Here is a 20,982-nt window from a genome sequence, read left to right as displayed (position 1 = left end):
ACTGAAAATCAAGAATAGGCTGTTGTTTAATTTTGTAGAATACAAAAAGTTTCATACTTTATTATGAGAATAAAAAAAAATTGAACTTCTACATTTATCTTTGAAATGGATGAAAAAATTAATTGCATCTAGAAGAAATTTTACTCGGCCTGTACTTTAGGACGGCTTCAACTAACTGTTTTCTTTTCGTTTAATGGTGTTATTTATATGTATATACATATACATGTTGTATATATAGGGTCTAGTAAGTAATAACGATGGTATAAACCAATATAGGTACTGGATCCTAACAAACAAATGTTGGATGCATATTACTAGAAATAGATATATGTCAAGTAGTAATAACGACAGTACAGACAAGTAAATTGTCGAATTTTCGAGGCAATCTGCCCCTTTATCAAGACACAGGTAAATTACATACGATCACATATAGACATAGAACATGGAACAGTTACACAAATATAGTAGGTATAAACAACAAAAAATATTGTAATGTTATAAAAACGATCCCCCTTTTAAGTTATATTATTTATTTATTTATTTATTTATTTACTTTTAGCATCTGTACACCACCTAAGATGTTTCCTAATTAATCATAATAGGCCCTCGGCGAATTAAGTATCGGCCGAGGGGGATCGTTTTTACAACATTACGATATTTATTGTTGTTTATACCTACTATATTTGTGTAACTGTTCCATGTTCTATGTCTATATGTGATCGTATGTAATTTACCCGTGTCTTGATAAAGGGGCAGATTGCCTCGAAAATTCGACAATTTACTTGTCTGTACTGTCGTTATTACTACTTGACATATATATCTTGGGTGCCATTTAATGAATATTTGAAAAGCATTGGATACATTATCAACATGGTAGCACATTTATATCCTTTTCAATGCTATAATATCTACAGTGTACAAGACTAATCAGAGGTAAGGGAGGCAACTCCTTAAGAGCTAATGCCACTTTGGAAACTTGACTCTAATAAATAAAATAAATTTACCATTCAGGTTTTGGAAGCAGTGCTATAGCCATATTTAAATTGTGCCTCAAGCTTAGGTTCAATATCACTTGGAAAATGTGTAATAAATATTTGTAGTCTCTTTAACACTATAAACAACGTCATGTTACACATGTACTTAAATATCTATGTACATGCAACTCCAAAACTGTGAATATTTTCAAAAAAGATTTAACTTACAATATTTATTATTATACATATCAGACTGATTTTTTTTACAATTTATGTACAAGAATTGGCAAATCCTTTCAGGGTTCTCACAAACTAGGAGTTTACAGTGTTTGGCACAAATGAAGAAACCCTAAACAGATTCCGCATTTTCATCACAACATATTCCATTTCATTTCAAATTAAAACTAGAACAAGAAATCACACATACCTGTACCAATCGCCTGCTTTTGACTCTTGAATATCTCATTTAAAAACAATTCTTCACGTCATCAAAATATACCTGTATTGCCTTGCTTATTTAAATGTGAAACTTTAAGAACTTCATGCTATATAAGTTGACCAACGGACAGGTGCCCTACCATGCATAGCATAATCATCCCTCTCAAGCTAGCCATCTTAGGAAAGTGGACCTTAACTTAAATAACTTAAAAGAAGGGTATGGTGTCAATAAAATTCATGCGTAACTTGTGAAAAGAGAAGTACCGGTAATACCATAATAAAACAAGAATATTGCATTCAGATCATATATGAAGACAACGTTTGACGTAGGAAAAACCAAATGCTTTTGTTTCTGTGTGAAGTTAGTCAATACAGTGTTAATTATACCTATCTTATTATCAATAAATTGATTAAAATAGTTTGTGAGACACAATTATCAATACAGTTTGTGAAAAAAAAAAAAAATTATTTCCATTTTTTTTCTTCTTGTTACCAGTAATTTTTCTTTTCCTCATCAGATATGGAGTAAGAGATAAAAAAAAAAAAAAAATCCCAAGTTAATCCTTCATAAATATTTGAATTGTATATCTACTATATTAAATATATATGTGCATGATGATATGACGATATGGATATCTTTAGGTTCTTCTCACACTTTGATATCATCATATAAATTATAAAATTATACAAGAGACGTGATCCTAATTAAAAATCCTTCCCCCCCCCCCCCCCCACCCCGAAGATTTAAGTTTTACTAACAGCTATCTTTTTTTACCTGTGATTCAGGAAAAGTCTCCCATAAAATACTGTATTATGGTCCTTTATCATTTTGTGAAGTTTGATCAAAATCAAAATCCTTTGAGAAATGAAGCCGCTAGAGCGTGACTGACAAAATTTGGTATTACGTACCAGGCTAACGGACAGGAAACCTATACATGTATATTCACCGGTTGGGGACTTATAAACCTATAATTTTAAGGATGCATGCCACCTTATATAATAACCAATTCATGAAAGAGTTTCTCCCTCTTTGTTGCTAGTCCATATATTTTCTTGATGTGGAACTCTTTTGTTAAATATTGTATGTGGATCCAAAGATTTGAAATAATTTAAGCATACACTCTTCAGTTTCGACTAGTGACTTACTCTTTTTTGAAGATCTACACTTTTTACACTTGCCAAAGTTAAACAGATTTGGTCTAGAAAAAAAATATGTAAATAAATATGTACAATTGAAAAAAAAAGAAGAAAAAAAAAAGTCATAATTTAAATACCGATATTAAATAGTTCTTAATATTCAAATATTAAATTAAAATTACAATCATACAACATATGCAGTGATTTATACAACGTCTTAGTACATTAATGTTTTACATGATTAAGGATTGATTTTAAAAAATAAATTAAAAATATTTGATGGAATACCTCAGGAAAATGTCCCACCTGAATTTTTACTGCGATATCATGATGATTTTATTGCTTGATTAACTCGGATAAGATTCCTAAAATCAAGTGGAAATCTGTATCATTTTACATAACGACCAAAACAAGGAGCTGTATTAACTTCCGACGATATTATATAGACATAACATTGACAATTCATTGGATTTTATCTTCCACATTTTGACTGAATCCAATCAAAATGTGAAGTTTTCTTAGTTCTATGATAAAAAGTGTCTTAAACTTGTCCATTCCAAGAAGTCTCACAATTTTTTTAAATTTTCTAGGCTTGGTACATGGGATCTCCTAAGAAATGAAACCTACTTTTGATTAAAGACCCTATATAATTTATACGAGATATATTGACAAAAAAATAATACATGTATTGAAAGGTTTTTACAATACAATATGTGCCTAACTCGGCCAATCAAACCTCTTTTTCTTGTATACCTGTTTAAATACTTTGTATACTCGGTAGACAAACTGCATCTAGCTTGGCCGTTCAATTATGTCAACATCATGCAATGTAAAAACAATGTTGAAATTCATCAACCCCAGCATACCCATTATATTTGGACAAATTGAAAAATGTTTGTATTCAACATGCATTTAAAATTCAGCCATTTAAAAAAAACACAATTTTGTTTAAAATAACTGATTAATCAAATACATACATACATATTGTAATTTTAAAAGTAGTCCATTAAAATATCTGTCATTCAGCAAAGCATTCTTTCTGAAAAACTGCAGAATTTTTCAGATTTCTAAAAAAAATAAATATACATTGTACATTAATTTCTCGCTTCTTCAAATATAAATCATAATACCTGTCTAATCTGACATCCATATGTCGTAATCACGTTTTCTAAATGATACTTGCAAAATTAAACCTGCATTCTGACACCTTGTCTAATCTGACCAAAATATTCCAAAGGAATATCAGATTAGGCAGGTTTCACTAATTAGTAGCAGTTTCTAAAGACATTAATTTAATATTGATAAACAGAAAATATCACATTTTTTATAAAGCCCTGGATTATTCAAATCAACTGATAAACGATGACTTTCATATTTGATCTAATAAGCACCATAGCCATTGATTATAGCAACATTCGAAAATTGGAATACAAAACTTTTTAAATTCTTTTTAAAATAACTCCGAAAAATGTGCAGAATCAAGAAAAGGATACGGTAATATCGGTATATGTTTTTTAATAAATGGATGTGTTTATTAGATCTAACATAGCATATTGTATTAGATTTTAGAAATCATGGTAGATGCATCTTGCATACAGCAATTATAGGCAATAATTACTGAATATTAATAATTTAATATAAATATATTTCATTGACGATAAAAAAAAACAAAATAATGGATACCGGTAATTATGTTACAAATTGTTCGAGACAAGTTCATTGGTCGTTAGTAACTGATTTCATTGGTGTTGAGTGACTGTAAATGGAGTAAAAATTTCTGGTGATTTAATTTTATCTCCTGGAAAACCAGCTTTATTTAACAAAACCAGCTCACAGATTGATAGTATCTTGTCATAAATATGTGGTGCTATACTTTAAATTAGTCGTATTGTTGTCACAATGCAGACTTGCAATACTTTTAATTAGTCGTATTGTTGTCACAATGCAGACTTGCAATACTTTTAATTAGTAGTATTGTTGTCACAATGCAGACTTGCAATACTTTTAATTAGTAGTATTGTTGTCACAATGCAGACTCTTTTCATATTAATCAAAATTTTAACATTCAGTAAATAATGGACGTGTACAGTAATTACAATGTGACCAATCAGTGGTCAATGAAAGTGATCATGACCACTTAATTAATAAGAGAAAAAGTTAAACTTAAAACCTCCAATGAGCTCATATTATTACAAAAATTCAATTTTCATTCATCAACAGATGAAGGAAAATTTTTGAATTTCATAACATTTTTTTTTCCTCAAAGAAATTATATGGTGCTTGAGAATAATAATAATATTTTACACCATATAAATTTGGTGTCTTATTTTATCTCTTCAAAATTGAAAATTGTTACATTAAGGCAGTTAGGCAAAACTTTTAACTTAAGGAGACGTAAAATGGCAAACAAACAGAGCAAAGTTCGTTTAAAATGTGATTCCTTTATTCTGGCAATTCACAGAAAATTTGAAATCTTCAAGATTATTGCATGATTTGGATGGACACCATATAACAACATGATATAAATAATTACATTTGTATGTATACTTATTTTTTTCCAACAAAAAGAGTTGAGAATACAGGCAAAAATGACCTAGTCTGTTAAATGGTAGCTATGCAACTTTATGTTTACAAAATAAGCCTCATAGTAAACCTATGTTATAAAAAGAAAATGGTTCAACATTTGTTTTACTTATATCAATAATGTAATTTTAGTTTCATATGCAGTCAATGCCTTCCTTAATTTCTTTGACATTTGATGCTTCATTAAAGGGGCATTCCTTCGTTTGGACATCAGAAACATGCACAATTTCTATTGATGAAATATTTGTCCAAACGAAGGTTATATGAGTGTCTGTGCCTTCGTGTAATGAAATTAACGCCGAAATGAACAAGAAAATAATGCCGAAATGAACAAGAAAAAGGCGTATAATGTACAAATACTGTAAGTCTTTGTGGTGATTAGTGATACTTCAGGTCCAATTTGAATTTTCAGGACTTAATACTGCAAGAACTTTGGTGCATCTTGATAGTAAAACTGCCTTATTGATTTAAAGATTATAACTTTTACTACTTGGAAAAAAATCCATATTTTCCAGCAAGTTTAATTTTAACGACCTAAACTTTATTCAAACTAAGGAATGCCCCCTTAAGGTAGAAATTAAAAAAACAGGAAATTGCTTTCTGAATGTGTGAAGTTACATAATCAGATGTCACACACATTTCACAAATTTCTTCAAAATTTTCATTTGAAACAGTGATCATTCATGCAGTTTACTTTAAATGGATGATTATATTATCATCTGTGAAAAGGTCAACAGAGGAGGTCAACAGAAGGAGAGGACAGGTCATGATCAACACTAACTCATTGTCAGGTCAAGGTCAATCAATGACCTATATTGTAGACTACTGGTGTGAGTGACAATGACTTGAGAGTACAATGAAAACTAATTTTGTTTATTCTATTGTTACAGAGAGTAAAACAGTTTTCAAAACTATGTACATGTATTGATGACAAATATTTAAAACTTGTTTTCTACATTTTTATCTCCCAACCTAATAGGTTTGCATTAGGAAAAGTTAATTTTCCTGGATGAATACTTTTTCAGTGTAAAAATCCACTTGTATTTTGTGAGGGAATGAAATGTACCAATATTGTGACGTATTTACAATTTAACAAAACAGCCAACAGACATCTTAATACAAGGTATTAGAGATGACGGCTTTCTGATATATATATATATAGTTTACATAAATAATGTTTATTATAATACAACAACATTCTAAATGGCTGGCATATTCATCTATGTAACATAAATCACAAGACAATTTTCAAACATAATTAAAACAACAGTTCGCATGGCACCATCATAAACTGTCGTAGCATCACAGATTGTGTTGAGGTATGATCTGTGTCACTTTAATATAGAATCTTATTTTCTGTGTTGGTCTGTTAATGCGTATACCAAAATAAATTAATTTCAGGTAGTTATGGGTGGATGAATTCTCCACCATATTGTTTTTTTTTTTGTGTCATTCCTGGTAAATCAATTCCCCAGAATTTTCTTTCTTGTGTATTGTGGATAAATTGACTCAACACAATGTTATTCCCTGTGGCCGATTGGGTAAATCGGCTCCACACGTTATTTTTTATGGGTAAATCAACTCGTCACTATGTTGTTTTTTGTGGGTAAATCGACTCGACACAATGTTGTTTTCTTTTGTGGGTAAATCGGCTCCACATGTTATTTTTTGTGGGTAAATCGGCTCCACAATGTTGTTTTTGGTGGTTTTGTGGGTAAATTAGAACCCCACAACATCATTTCTTGTGGTTTTGTGGGTAAAGCAGCTCCACACAACCTTGTTTCTTGTGGTTTTGTGGGTAAATTGCCTGCTTACAATGTTGTTTTTTGTGGTTTTGTGGGTAAATCGGCTTCACACAATGTTGTTTTTAGTGGTTTTGTGGGTAAATTGGCTCAACACAATGTAATTTCTTGTGGTTTTGTGGGTAAATCGGCTCCATACAACATTGTTTTTTGTGGCACCATGGAAGAATCCTTTCAACACGATTATGTATCTTATGTATTTTAGGTAAAATTGCTCCATGCAACACTATTTCTATGTTGTGTTGCAAGCAAATCGACATTCCATAATATTTTTTGTGATTTAGTATGTAAAACTGACTCAACCTTTCCGGTGAAAATCCGTCCACAACAGTTCATGCTGGTGTCAATGGAACACATATACAACAATACTAGCTAACGTTTCCCCGTCATTAGCTCGTTTCATTTGGGTCACCATATTTCTCAAACATTCCCTGAACATACCCTGCCAGGGTCGCGGAGTCCATTATTTTCTCCTGAGCTACAAATGGATGAGCCAGGAGTTCTTCATAGTTGGAACGAGCTTTCACATCCTTTAGCAAGCTGTTAACAAATTAATAAAAATTCAGAAGAACTACAAAAGACTTCAAAATAATATTTGAAACAAAATACTCTAAATATATCAAGCTGGACTAACACCGAAATTTCAGCAACAACAAAATTCTATTTATATTTCTAGCCCAATTTTATTTGCTGTATGTTTGATAATCTGCATTTTTAATAATTTCATTGTTTATGATTTCCTACCACTATTAATGGGGACACAAGCTCCCATGCCAAATTGAACTTTCATGCTTACCATTTTTTGACAAAGCAGTCAAACTCTGGTGAGAACTCGTCTGGAGGAAGATTTGGTGGAGGGTCCTGTACAACCTGTTTTAACTGCTCAAATGGTGTCTTCCACGAGGGGTATGGAAACTTTCCTGTCGCTAATTCAATCTGAAACAAATAGATTTTTATACATGTATTTATCCTGCAACTGATCATGACCAGATATATTTTTGCTGTATTCGGCAGTGACGGAAAACAGCTTATTTCAGAATCTTAGCATGTGTGTCAATTCGACTGACTTACTTCCATGTGAAACAACATTTAAAAGGCGAACATATTTGGAACATTGTTGATACCGTTTCACTTAAGAATGCTTATTTTTGATGACTGTTGCATGATAATAGATGCTTAGAGTCTTAAAATGTAAGCTGTACCTGTATTTTTGGCACAGGACAGAAATACGAAAGTGACGCACCATTTTTGTCTTTCTCTCTATACACACAAATTGGCATATTTCCATGTCTTGATAAGATGAAGGGGTAGGGGATAGAAGGCTTTGTATTAGCATAAAGTGCCCTTGTCAAATCAGGGACACTATAAAGAATCGCCTTTAATAGATGACAGCTAAAATCGGGCTCTATAACACCCATGCCATTTTTAGAGGTGATTGAAAGTTTTTATTTATAACATAGTGTCTCTGATTGACCATTTCTCCGTCTATGATGCTGCTAAATTCTGTCTCTAAATGTCCATTCTGAAGCAAGTTTGGTGAGATTCAGTGTATTAAACAAAGCATGATATACATTTTTGTAATCTAGATTTACCCGAAACTAATTTAAAATTGAAAGCAAACTTCTGGAAATTACTTTGGTTTGGTTTATTTTGTTGAACGTCCTATTAACAGCCAGGGTCATTTAAGGACGTGCCAAGTTTTGGAAGTGGAAGAAAGCTGAAGTACCCAGAGAAAACCACTGGCCAACGGTCAGTACCTGGCAAATGCCCCATGTGGGTTTCAAACACGCAACACAGAGGTGGAGGGCTAGTGATAAAGTGTCCAGACACCTTAACCACTCGGCCCCCTGGAAATTACAAACAATTCTTCTTTCTATATTTCTAATAAGAAGTTCAGGATTAGAGGGCAAATCCTGGTTAGGGTCAGAAAACCCAAAACGGACATAGATCTTTCGGCCTAATCACAAACATTGAAGATGGACTGGTTCAATTTCCTTTCATACAGTACTTGGAGAAAAATATGAGCTCGTCAGTTTTCATTTTAGGCCAAACTCACTATCATAACAAATGTAAATATTAACATGACATTAAAAACAGACAATTGTCTTTTCTCATATTTTCACTAGCAGAGATGACATCTGAAATCTAGCAAACCTTTCTTGAGGAGTAGTTTTGACAGATTTTGATCTCCCAAAGTTGATATTTCTTCCTGATACTTACCAACGTTATACCAAGACTCCATACATCAGATTTGATATCGTATGCCGTCTGTCCCTCTCCTGGGTTGATTCGTTCAGGCTGTAAATAAATTATAATTTATACATAAACAAGAAATGCATTGGCTTGGATTTCTTACTATCTGTACCATGTCAAGCACGAACAGGTCAATTCTTATGGTTTTTTGATGTGTTAAAGATGTTATTCTCCGAGAAAGAGTAATTACGATTGATCAAAGACAAAAACAAATTACGATTGATCAAAGACAAAAACAGACTATATTTTTTATGAAATACTAAAAGTTAAACACTTAACACTATTATCTCCTTCAAAAAAGTTTGAATTTTCTTTGTAAATTTACTATGAATAGAATAAAATGGTTAACTACATCCCAAAGATATCTGCCAAGGGTTCGTGGAGTGTAACTCAATAAAAAGCCTTGCCTAGCCAAGATAGGTAAACTCATGTTTAATACATAATATCCAGTGCTGTGCTAGCGCTAGCCAATGGTTAATCTTGAGATGGTTTGGATAACGACAATTGCTATACATATTTTCACTAGATTTTTAGCCAATATGGCAAACTAAAATAAAGCATTTCATGTGTTTTGGCTTAAATATATTCACAAAAATTAGCCAATTGACTACAAGAAATTGTATCCAATCAGCAGTGACAAGTAATGTAGGAGATATAGCCCGGACAAGATGAAATACAGAAAGTCGGAAGGACACAATAAAAAAAATATAGTTCTCCTCCATTTCTGGTGGAGAACTGATGAATTGCATAATTTAGTGTTTCTTAACAGAAACAGAAAATGTCAGCAATGTTTCACTTACTGCCATATATGGCTTGCAACCGGCATCCATCGTTTTGGCAACTGAATCGACGAGGTAGCCACTGATTCCAAAATCACAGATTTTCACCTGTCCTCTTTTGTTGATGAGGATGTTTGACGGCTTAACATCACGGTGTATGACACCCAGCTCCTTCTTTAGGTAATCTAATGCTTGTACAACCTGAAACGCAAAAAAAAAAAATATTACAAAACATTTATATTTGTATTACATCCAGCTTCTTTATGTAATCTAATGCTCGTACAACATGAAACGCAAAAAAATATTACAAAACATTTATAATTTCTTCCATTCAGTAACTAACCACACAACGTCAAAAGATGACACCGTGAGGTTAAAGGTCACAGTTAATTGACTAATCGCTGTCTTATTAAATTATCAGTCGTTCCCTAGACTTCAGGGCTTTCTGTGAGGGGTTTTAAGGGCCGGTTATGGGCCCCATTGCCAATTCAATTTTTTTCATCTTTAAGTCAAATTCCCTAAATTTTAAGATTACTCTTTTCCAATTCAACAATTTTCCTCCCAAAATGAGACAAAAAGGCCCCAGTGAGAAAAAGCCGTGGATAACAATGGATGAACCGGGTACCAGAGTCAGGTATTTTACGCTCGGGGCTTACCTTAGCTGTAACAACCATTTCATTCAAACGATTGTGGACACAGACAGTGACTTAACCATTTTGTTATACATTAGTCATGCACCTTGGATGCCACAACGGTTCACGGTTATCTATTGAGTGAGTCATCAAATTTTAAATCTTCTCCAGGATTTTCTGTCATTAGTCAAAAGTATTTCTCCAAATGTTTTTCAGGGGCAGTGATTAATATCTTGGTTTAAATCGACAATTATGTACCTAGAGCAAAGTTTAACATAAAGTCTTATTTGATTTAAGTACAGGTAGCAAGAATTTCTTTTTACACATTGCATGTATCACCGAGATATTCCTGAAGGCTTCAATAGACCACCAAAAACCAAAGATGTCAACTACTTTTACTCCCATGGGATTTTAGATTCAGAATAATTGGTAACAATAGCCATTTTATTCTTATAACTGGACAAAAAAATTGCAGAAAAAGGCCTCCAATTTCCGACATTTTATTTTTCAATTTTCACATTTTTAAATTCTGTCAAGATGATACTAACTGGTTGATAAAACATAGTGTCAACCTCATAAGAGGTTCATAACTGTTAAGTGATTGGGTCTAATTGGAAAACTCTGGAGATATATACTTACTGAGAAGGCTATGACTCTTACTACATCCTCTGGTATTTTGTCACCGTTCTCACAAATCTTTTTGTAAAATTTATCCAGGGATGCATCCATCACCTCCATACATATCCATACATCTCCCTGAAACAGCACGATCATTTCCATGATAATGATTTTTATGTTTATAGCAAAAGTGAATTTTATAATTTGAAAGGAAATTTATTGAAAAGTATTGGTGGTAGTTACCGTTGGAATTTGTGTAAGTTGAATCATCATTTAACCAAGTATGAGGTCAAATAGCGTTAAACACACAGAAAACTGGACCGATTTTTACACAATCTCTAAACAAGAATGTTGTTCTTGAATAATTTTTCCCATTGAAGAAGAGAAAGACTCTTAGACCATCTCTTTAATAGAAGATCTGAATATACACATGTGAGTTTAAACTTGATATCCCTAAATACGGGTCAAATGTTCTATTTATGTCAGTTATCGTGAGAGTTACCTCCCTTTACTTACCTCGCGGAACAAAGCACCATAGAAGGTGACCGTGTGAGGACAGGATCCACTCCGCATGGAGATGTCCAAATCCATAAGTAAACGTTTCTGTTCTTTACTATTTACAGTGACAGTGATTCTCTGTAATGAATAATGAACGATGTTTGTAAATATGAACGACATTTGTAAATATGAACGATATTGGTAAATATGAATGACATTGGTAAATTTTATATGAATGATATTTGTAAATATGAACGATATTTGTTTGTCTGTTTATCGCTCTGTGAACAGCCAAAGTCATTATGAAGATGGGTTCCCTTGTAGTAGTTTGTGACTACCTCATTGAACAACATACAGGGGGCCTGTCACATAACATCCACAGCAATAAGGGTAAAGTACGTGTCTTGTCCAAGGACAAAAAGCAGAAAACACAGACCGGCCCGTTTCTCATCTTCCCGGGGTGTGTGTGTGTGTCATTAGTACTGTTACATAATGTAAGAAAAGGAGTCGTTATACACAGGGGGGTCACTCAAGTAGTCTAGACACATCTAACTTTTATACCAATCTTGCTTTTTTTAATGTATAATTATACCCCGATTAATAGCTTTCATCACACTGACTTACCTTTACAGCTAAGATAGTATTACTTTTGACATGCTTCATTTCATCAACTACTCCGTAAGCTCCACGACCAAGATTCCTCTTCAATACAAGATCACTGGCCTCGATCTCAAACTCCTCATCGCGAATCTTGATGGTCGCCTTTGAGTCAAGGTCACGTGGGGGACTGTGGAAAGAAAAAATAAGTTTAACGATATAAATTCGCTCACGGAAAGAGATGATGCTGGGATTGGTGGTCGGGTGGCACAGTGGTGGCATACATGCCTTTCACCAAGGTGGCCGGGGTTTGATTGCCTGACCGAACGTGGAAATGGGTTTTCTCTGGTTTTCTCCCACGCTTCCATCCGGGCCAACAAGGGTAATTATTACAAGTTAGTGTAACTGTTTTCCCAAATCTTTGTCCAATATACAAAATGATGTTGAAGTATATATTGAGGGGACCTATCAGTTAAGACATCCATAATCTATTATCGGTTAAAATCGGAAATATCTTATGATGTAGTTTATTATCCGAGAACATGAATATATTCTCAGCTACAGACATATTGTAATTGTTTTTTTGTTTTTTAATAATTAAACTAAGAAATGCCTAAATTACCTGGAATTTATATAGGATGAAACATTTCAACAACAATTTGATTATATGTACACTGTTATTTCCTATGTTAGATTGCCTGCACAAGCCAAACTAATTGCTTTACAAATTAAAGTCTGTCGATAGCCCACGGTTTGTCCTCTACATTATGAAGTACAAGTTCACTATCAGGGGAATCCCCCGCTGTATTGAGCCCACACAGTTCGCCCGCAGTACATCGACAAGTTAACAGTGTTATCTAATGTTATTAGAGTCATTTTACTTGATATGTCCATGCACAGGTAAATTTATCTTTCATATTTTGGATGTCAACAGAGATGTTGGTACCTGACAATACACCAAGGAAACAAAAAATTTAACTTGAATTTGTCAACTGTCATAGAATCCGCAGTTTTTATGTTTTTGGAAAACATTTTTTCAGAGAGCAAGCTTCATCAGCTTTAGCCCACAGAAGACATTTTATAATGTTTCAAATCATAAAGGCAGCGGGCAATGCAATGAAATGAAATTCCCGTACCAAAGTATATATAGGCTATGGAATTTGTTTAATCTCAAATGAACCCAAGGAAATATTAATCAACTGGTAATTGATTATAAACAAGAAAATTTCTGTAAGACATAAATGCCCCAACTGCCTCTTGACATCCCAAAACACAGTTTGGTGAGGATCGCATCAGCAGTTCCTGAGATTAGCTACATTGCATCTGGACATGGAAAAGCCAGGACGGGAAGGGGGAGGACGGAGGACAGGGGACGGGGGACGGGGAACGGGGGACGGGGAACGGGGGACGGGGCGGGACAAACATGAGCAACACTATATGCCCCCCATTTCATGGTGGGGGCATAAAAATGACACTTGATTATCAGATTGATTACCAGGGTAATAAGCTAAATATCTCTCACCATCAAATATAACTACTACAAGGTACACAAAACATGTTACACATTCCATGAATGGCCATGTCAGTTCTCTTTTCAAAATTTCCTTTTTAAGACTTTGTCCTTGGATGCAAGCTTCTTTAAAATGCCAGAACGTCTATGGAACAATGGCGGCAATTCCGTGAGTTTTTTTTTTTACTGTGAAAAGGTTTTTAAAAATATTTTTTCCTGTTCATGGTTACTATAGACTGTATGTCCTTATCAGGGTGTAAATTAAATGAATCATTTGGATATCAATTTCATAATGGTAATTATATAATGACAACAATTTTCTCAATTTGTTTACAGAAGGAAGTACATAGAAAGGGGGTAATTTTTGCATTGATCTGCTCAAAAGTATCAAAGCTGTTAGATATAACAAAGCCATATTATCTCAATATTTGCCATTATGACCTTTGACCTTATAACACTGACCAATGACAACCGAAATGAGATCAGGTGTAGGCACACGGATGCCATAATATCTATTATTGAACTCTAAATGTTCACAATTGCTCTTACAGGCACAATGACAAAGCATTATATATTCCCAACCTCAACTTTAAGTAGGGGGCATAACATCCTACTTGCCCTATGTTGTGTAAACTGATTTATCAACACTGCTCATTCACACGCTATATTTAGTCTCCCCTTGGGTCTCGGCTGTGAGTTTACTAAATAAAGCAAATACAAAGTACAAACGCACCTGTCTATAAATATACAACCAGTTGAGATAGAACACCATTTTAAGCGAGCAGATATGAAAGCCTGTTCATGTCTGTACCTCATGGTCGTCGTCCTGAAATGACCTTATCTTGTGTATAAGATGTTGTAACATCTCCTCTACATTGTGGCAAGGACTTTCTATCAAGAGATTTGCATGTAGGGACAATTTATAGGGATGAATTATAGAGGATGGAAATCATGGGACTAATGGGTTAGTGGGGGGCTGGATAGTGGGACTAATGGATTAGTGGGGGCTGGATAGTGGGACTAATGGATTAGTGGGGGCTGGATAGTGGGACTAATGGATTAGTGGGGGCTGGATAGTGGGGGCTGGATAGTGGGACTAATGGGTTAGTGGGGGCTGGATAGTGGGACTAATGGATTAGTGGGGGCTGGATAGTGGGGGCTGGATAGTGGGACTAATGGATTAGTGGGGGCTGGATAGTGGGACTAATGGATTAGTGGGGGCTGGATAGTGGGACTAATGGATTAGTGGGGGCTGGATAGTGGGGGCTGGATTGTGGGACAACAGAATTAGTGGGGCTGGATTATAGAGGAAAACAGGATTAGTGGTGGCTGGATTGTGGGGGGCTGGAGAGTGGGACAACAGGATTAGTGGGGCTAGATTGGAGGACAACAGAATTAGTGGGGGCCGGATAGTGGGACTAATAGACTAGTGGTGGCTGGATAGTGGGACAACAGGATTAGTGGTGGCTGGATAGTGGGACTCATGGATTAGTGGGGGCTGGATAGTGGGACTAATGGATAAGTGGTGGCTGGCTAATGGGACAACAGGATTAGTGGGGCTAGATAGTGGGACAATTAGATTAGTGGGACTGGATAGTGGGACAACAGGATTAGTGGGGCTGGATAGTGTGACATCAGTATTAGTGGGGACTGGATAGTGGGACAATTAGGTTAGTGGGGACTGGATAGTGGGACAATAGGATTAGTGGGGGCTGGATAGTGGGACAACAGGATTAGTGTGGGCTGGATAGTGGGACAACAGGATTAGTGTGGGCTGGATAGTGGGACAACAGGATGAATGGGGGCTGGATTGATGAGGATGAATAGTAGGAAAGCTCGGTTAGTGGGCTGGATTGATGAGGTTGGATATTGGGACAACTGGATCGGTAGCGCTGGTTTGATGAGACTGGATAGTGGGACAATTGATTAATGGTGTTGTTGTCCCTACCCCAACTCCCACTTTGAGGAGATGACATACATTGATTTTGTGTGTCAAATAGGACTTGCTCACCATTGCATTTCACAACCTTATTTCATCAAGTTTTAATTTAAGGTGAAATTATCAAATAATCATAATTTTACTTGAATAACAGTTATATTTTCTTTAAATTTGAGATTTTGGTTTGGTTTGTTTTTGTTTAATGTCCTATTAACAGCCAGTGTCATTTAAGGACGTGCCAGGTTTTGGAGGTGGAGGAAAGCCGGAGTTCCCGGAGAAAAACCACCGGCCGGTACCTGGCAACTGCCCCACGTAGGTTTCGAACTCGCAACCCAGTGGTGGAGGGCTAGTGATAAAGTGATGACCATTGACTAGTTTAAAATGGAAGATTTATTGGACTGATACACTTTTTCATAGAAAGCATAAACATCTTTCTGTGTTACTCATGTCTGGTAATAAGCCCGTGTCTGGTAATAAGCCCGTGTCTGGTAATAAGCCCATGTCTGGTAATAAGCCTGTGTCTGGTAATAAGTCCATGTCTGGTAAAAAGTCCATGTCTGGTAATAAGCCCATGTCTGGTAATAAGCCATTTGTCTGGTAATAAGCCCTTTGTCTGGTAATAAGCCCGTGTCTAGTAATAAGCCCATGTCTGGTAATAAGCCCGTGTCTGATAATAAGCCCGTGTCTGGTAATAAGCCCGTGTCTGGTAATAAGCCCATGTCTGGTAAAAAGTCCATGTCTGGTAATAAGCCCATGTCTGGTAATAAGCCCTTTGTCTGGTAATAAGCCCGTGTCTGGTAATAAGCCCGTGTCTGGTAATAAGCCCGTGTCTGGTAATAAGCCCGTGTCTGATAATAAGCCCATGTCTGATAATAAGCCCATGTCTGGTAATAAGCCCATGTCTGGTAATAAGCCCATGTCTGGTAATAAGCCCGTGTCTGGTAATGAGCCCCATGTCTGATAATAAGCCCATGTCTGATAATAAGCCCATGTCTGGTAATAAGCCCATGTCTGGTCATAAGCCCGTGTCTGGTAATGAGCCCCATGTCTGATAATAAGCCCATGTCTGGTAATAAGCCCATGTCTGGTAATAAGCCTGTGTCTGGTAATAAGCCTGTGTCTGGTAATAAGCCCATGTCTGGTAAAAAGCCCATGTCTGGTAATAAGCCCGTGTCTGGTAATAAGCCCATGTCTGGTAAAAAGCCCATGTCTGGTAATAAGCCCGTGTCTGGTAATAAGCCCATGTCTGGTAATAAGCCCATGTCTGGTAATAAGCCCGTGTGTGGTAATAAGCCCGTGTCTGGTAATAAGCCTGTGTCTAGTAATAAGCCCATGTCTGGTAATAAGCCTGTGTCTATTAATAAGCCCATGTCTAGTAATAAGCCCATGTCTGGTAATAAGCCCATGTCTGGTAATAAGTCATGTCTGGTAATAAACCCATGATATACCTGGTAGCCAATCTATGTCTTTTGCAATTCAATAAAATTGCTAAAAAAACGGCTTCTGTAAATCACTTATATTTCACAAGGGATTTATTTTCGCATTAAAACAGGAGGAAAGTCAATCACTATTTCAAATCCTTAATGCTTATTTGTACAAAAATAACACTTTTGGATGGTAGCTATTAAGTTATATGGGCTACTGATTTAGGAGCCTTGTATAATTCTTGTCTTTAACAGTTCAATTTCGTGAATTTAAAGTCATTCTAGATCAGCCTGAGTGAAATAATTTATTCGTGAATATGTCTGAAGAGGTAAGTTCGTAAAATAAAATATTCCCAGAATCTAAGAGATTTACAGTAGTTGTTTATCCTGTAGGAAGTTAATCTCCTACAACATGTATATTCTCTATATGTCAAAGTTCATGCACATCCCCTGACCTTATTATTAGATATTTACGATAACATCTCAAAACAGTTATAAATATCTAAATCTGGGATACATTTTACGTTTCTTTTCCATTTTTTTTCACTTTTTTATTTTCAAATAAATTTAAACTTGAAACGAACAAACACATCTGATTCACAATTGTCGTCAGATAATAATTATACAAAACCTGATTAATAATTTAAATGATTTTAAAATTTTACTACATCCTTGCAGGTAAGCCACAGGTATGTCACCAGATGTTTTTTTTATATCACTTCAATCAAAAGGTGTTTGTTGACCACACATAACTGTTTTCTATCTAGACTGGGAAAATGTGTGAATACAACCTGTTATGAAGGAAGGTTTTGTTTGAAAAATGTGTAAATGACATATATACATAAGGTTAAAGATTGTTAATAAATTTGTACTTACGTAGGATTTGGCGGAGGTTCCGGTGTTTTGGGCACAAAAAACCCTGGGGGGCGTCTTTTCCCTGTTAAAATTGTAAGAAACAACAAAATGAATTATTCATGGTATTTTGGTATTTTTTTTTAATTATCATTCTAATTTTTCGTTCTTTTTTAAAAATTTCTTGAAAAATTACATAAATCGTTGCAGAAACATCATAAACGATTGTGGTTTATTGAATAGATCTTCAGCTACTATAGAATCACATACCCCTACTTTTCAGTTGTACACTACACTGGCCATGCCCACCAGACCCTTACTTTTTAGTTGTACACTACACTGGCCACCAGACCCTAAGTTTTTTTTGTTAAGAATTACCAAGCTAAATTCTAAGACTAGATTATCTCCCCCTAGTTTCAAACTCTAGAATTAGACATATCCTAGGGACCAAAATCATAAAGCTCAATTTTATTTATAATTTTAATATTCTAGAGACACAAGGGCCAGTCTAGGTGAACACCATAATGAGCAATCTTCATACTAAACTTGGGTGCTTTGGAAATTTTTTGTTCTTAGAAACCGGATAAACAAATCTTCTTAACACTGATGTGTGAATGCCGTCTAAAAAGAGTATCACATTATTGATATTTTCACTTTTGCCCCCATCAATGTCACCATGAGACAGAAATAAGCTACACAATGGCTTATTGTGCGACTGTATATAAATTATGTAGGTATTTACTTGTACACCTTTTGTACTTGTGACAGTGACATATAGAGATTAAAGGTCTTGGAAATGTGACATAATTATTCATATGTTTGATAATTATTTCTACACGGGTCAATCTAGCCCCAATTTATTTACCTACATCAGTAGATATCATAGCAGAATTGTCTTCCCTTTTGCTTTACAGATTCTTCTACAAGCTTGAAAAAAACTTCTTAAATGAACGGTTCAATATCATCATAATTTAATACAGGTTTTTTCCTTTGAATCATTTTTCAACCCCTTGACACCCCCCCCCTCCCCTTCCTCCTCGCCCCCAACCTGGCTATCAATCTTACCCTTGACCTACTAGGGGCCTGCACCAAGGAGTTTGAACCCAAATAGTTTTCCCCGAGATAGTAAGAAGGGCACATTCCCCCCGACGTATCCTGCCTTGTCCCCACTGACATCTTACAAAATTCATATTACGGTAGTATACATATTTGTTATAAAACAAATAAACATTTCCAGGAAAACTCTTATCGTATGAGCTTGAGGCTAAAATTATGCACTGCATGTACCGCCCGGTAATTGAGCAGTTTCATCTGATTTTTTTTTAAAAACATTTGCATTAACATAATGTATTATCTAATTCCAAGAAAAGAAGAGATTTCTGTGTGCTTTTAATATATCATCTGATAAACTACCAGGCAATCAGTCAAAATGTTATTTGGGATTTTTTGCGAATTGTTTTTTAGAGAATGTCTGTAATTGTAAGGCATAATTATACAAATGCCCCACCTGTCAATCAACACCCCGAAACAGAACAATGTCAGATCAGAAGTATACTCATTATCGACTTTAAATTTGTATAAAGTTTCATGAAAATCTATGAAGGAATGTACTTGCTAATTAATTAATTAACTCATTTACCCCTGAGCTTTCCTAATGAACCATTCCTACCTATGAATTGGAAGAGGTTAAATGTGTCTTTAGGGGTGAATGAGTTACATGCTTTTCAATATTTAGAAACAGTGATATTGGCCTTGACCTTGGAATCCTGAAACACAATTCAGAAGTATACTTATACTTGATCTATGTTTAAAGTCTGCGAAAATCTGTCAAAGAATGAAGTTGCTAGTTGTTAAAATTGAATTGGGACAAGACCACAGGCAATGCTATATATATATATATGCAATCCCCTCCCTCTCCCTCCCTCCCAATCCATTTCATGATGGGTGCATACATAATCAGACAATATCTAAATTTTGACCAATCAGGAGCCAATGTTTGCTGGCCATCTTCAATGCTACACCAGTATTTTTGTTTCAAATGAACATTGTCATGTTATCATGATTTTCCCATCAAGTTTCATTGTAATCGGTATAAAATAGAGCAAAAGTTATGACAAAATATGATTTCGGCAAATCAGAGGGTAATAAAGGGCAGCCATTTTGATTTTTCATCAAATTAACACTGCTTTCGTCTTGGTATAACATAACCACATGTACATGCCAATTTTCATTGAAACTGGACATTATCTAAATTTTGACAAATCAGAGCTTCCATTTGGTGGCCATCTTGGATTGTAATTCAGTTTGTTTTCGTTTAAAATAAGTGATGTCATGTTATCATCCTGCCAATCAAGTTTCATTGAGATCCATCAAATAGAACGAAATATGATTTCAGCCAATCAGAGGCTGAGGCAACCATCTTGGATGTTTGATCGGTTAAAGGTGCACAAGACATCATACTTATGTATGTAAAGTTTGGTGAGGATTGCATCAGCAGTTCCTGAGACTAGCTAGTTAGATTGCATCTGGACAAAACAGGACAGGATGGAACAGGATGGACATGGGTAACATAATATATGCACCCTCCCCATTTCATGGTAGGGGCATAAAAATGTAAAATTTTGCCAAAAATACACAAATTTTTGAAATATAATCAATCTTATATTACATTGACACCCAGGTAAGATCCTCCATCAATTAATGCATGGAAACTAAGGGCTTTTGTACAAAGCTCTTTGTTATACAAACAGAACTTTTTAAAATGAATGTGTGGTATTGTTTATAATTAACACAGGTAAGGGGTTTCAAATATGAATGGACATTACCTAAAAGTAATCAATGCAATTTTGAAGATGTACATTTCACTTTCATCAGTGACATTTTGAAGAATATGAATATTTATAACCATGATATGCAAAATTTATATTCTGCGCCAGGTAGATTCTT

The 20,982-nt window shown here is 35.0% G+C and overlaps 1 protein-coding gene across 2 annotated transcripts in view; it reads right to left on the bottom strand.

Moving 5' to 3' along the window:
• Positions 1-1,886: 1,886 nt before the first annotated feature.
• LOC117338058 (dual specificity mitogen-activated protein kinase kinase 6-like) overlaps positions 1,887-20,982 on the bottom strand; it is a 34,745-nt gene continuing 15,649 nt past the window's right edge. For both annotated transcript variants that reach the window (XM_033899237.1, XM_033899226.1), the window contains exons 2-9: positions 18,061-18,121; positions 12,339-12,501; positions 11,733-11,852; positions 11,238-11,354; positions 9,988-10,167; positions 9,155-9,232; positions 7,731-7,870; positions 1,887-7,474 (exon numbers count right to left, since the gene is read on the bottom strand). In XM_033899237.1, coding sequence (XP_033755128.1) covers positions 7,324-7,474; positions 7,731-7,870; positions 9,155-9,232; positions 9,988-10,167; positions 11,238-11,354; positions 11,733-11,852; positions 12,339-12,501; positions 18,061-18,121 — 1,010 coding nt within the window. In that variant the 3' untranslated portion in view covers positions 1,887-7,323. The remainder of the gene's footprint in view (positions 7,475-7,730; positions 7,871-9,154; positions 9,233-9,987; positions 10,168-11,237; positions 11,355-11,732; positions 11,853-12,338; positions 12,502-18,060; positions 18,122-20,982) is intronic.

This window comes from Pecten maximus, chromosome 1 (genome assembly GCF_902652985.1).
Source record: "Pecten maximus chromosome 1, xPecMax1.1, whole genome shotgun sequence".
Taxonomy (NCBI): Eukaryota; Metazoa; Mollusca; class Bivalvia; order Pectinida; family Pectinidae; genus Pecten; species Pecten maximus.
Note: the sequence above shows the minus strand (reverse complement) of the source record. Positions and strands in the feature narration are given on the sequence as shown.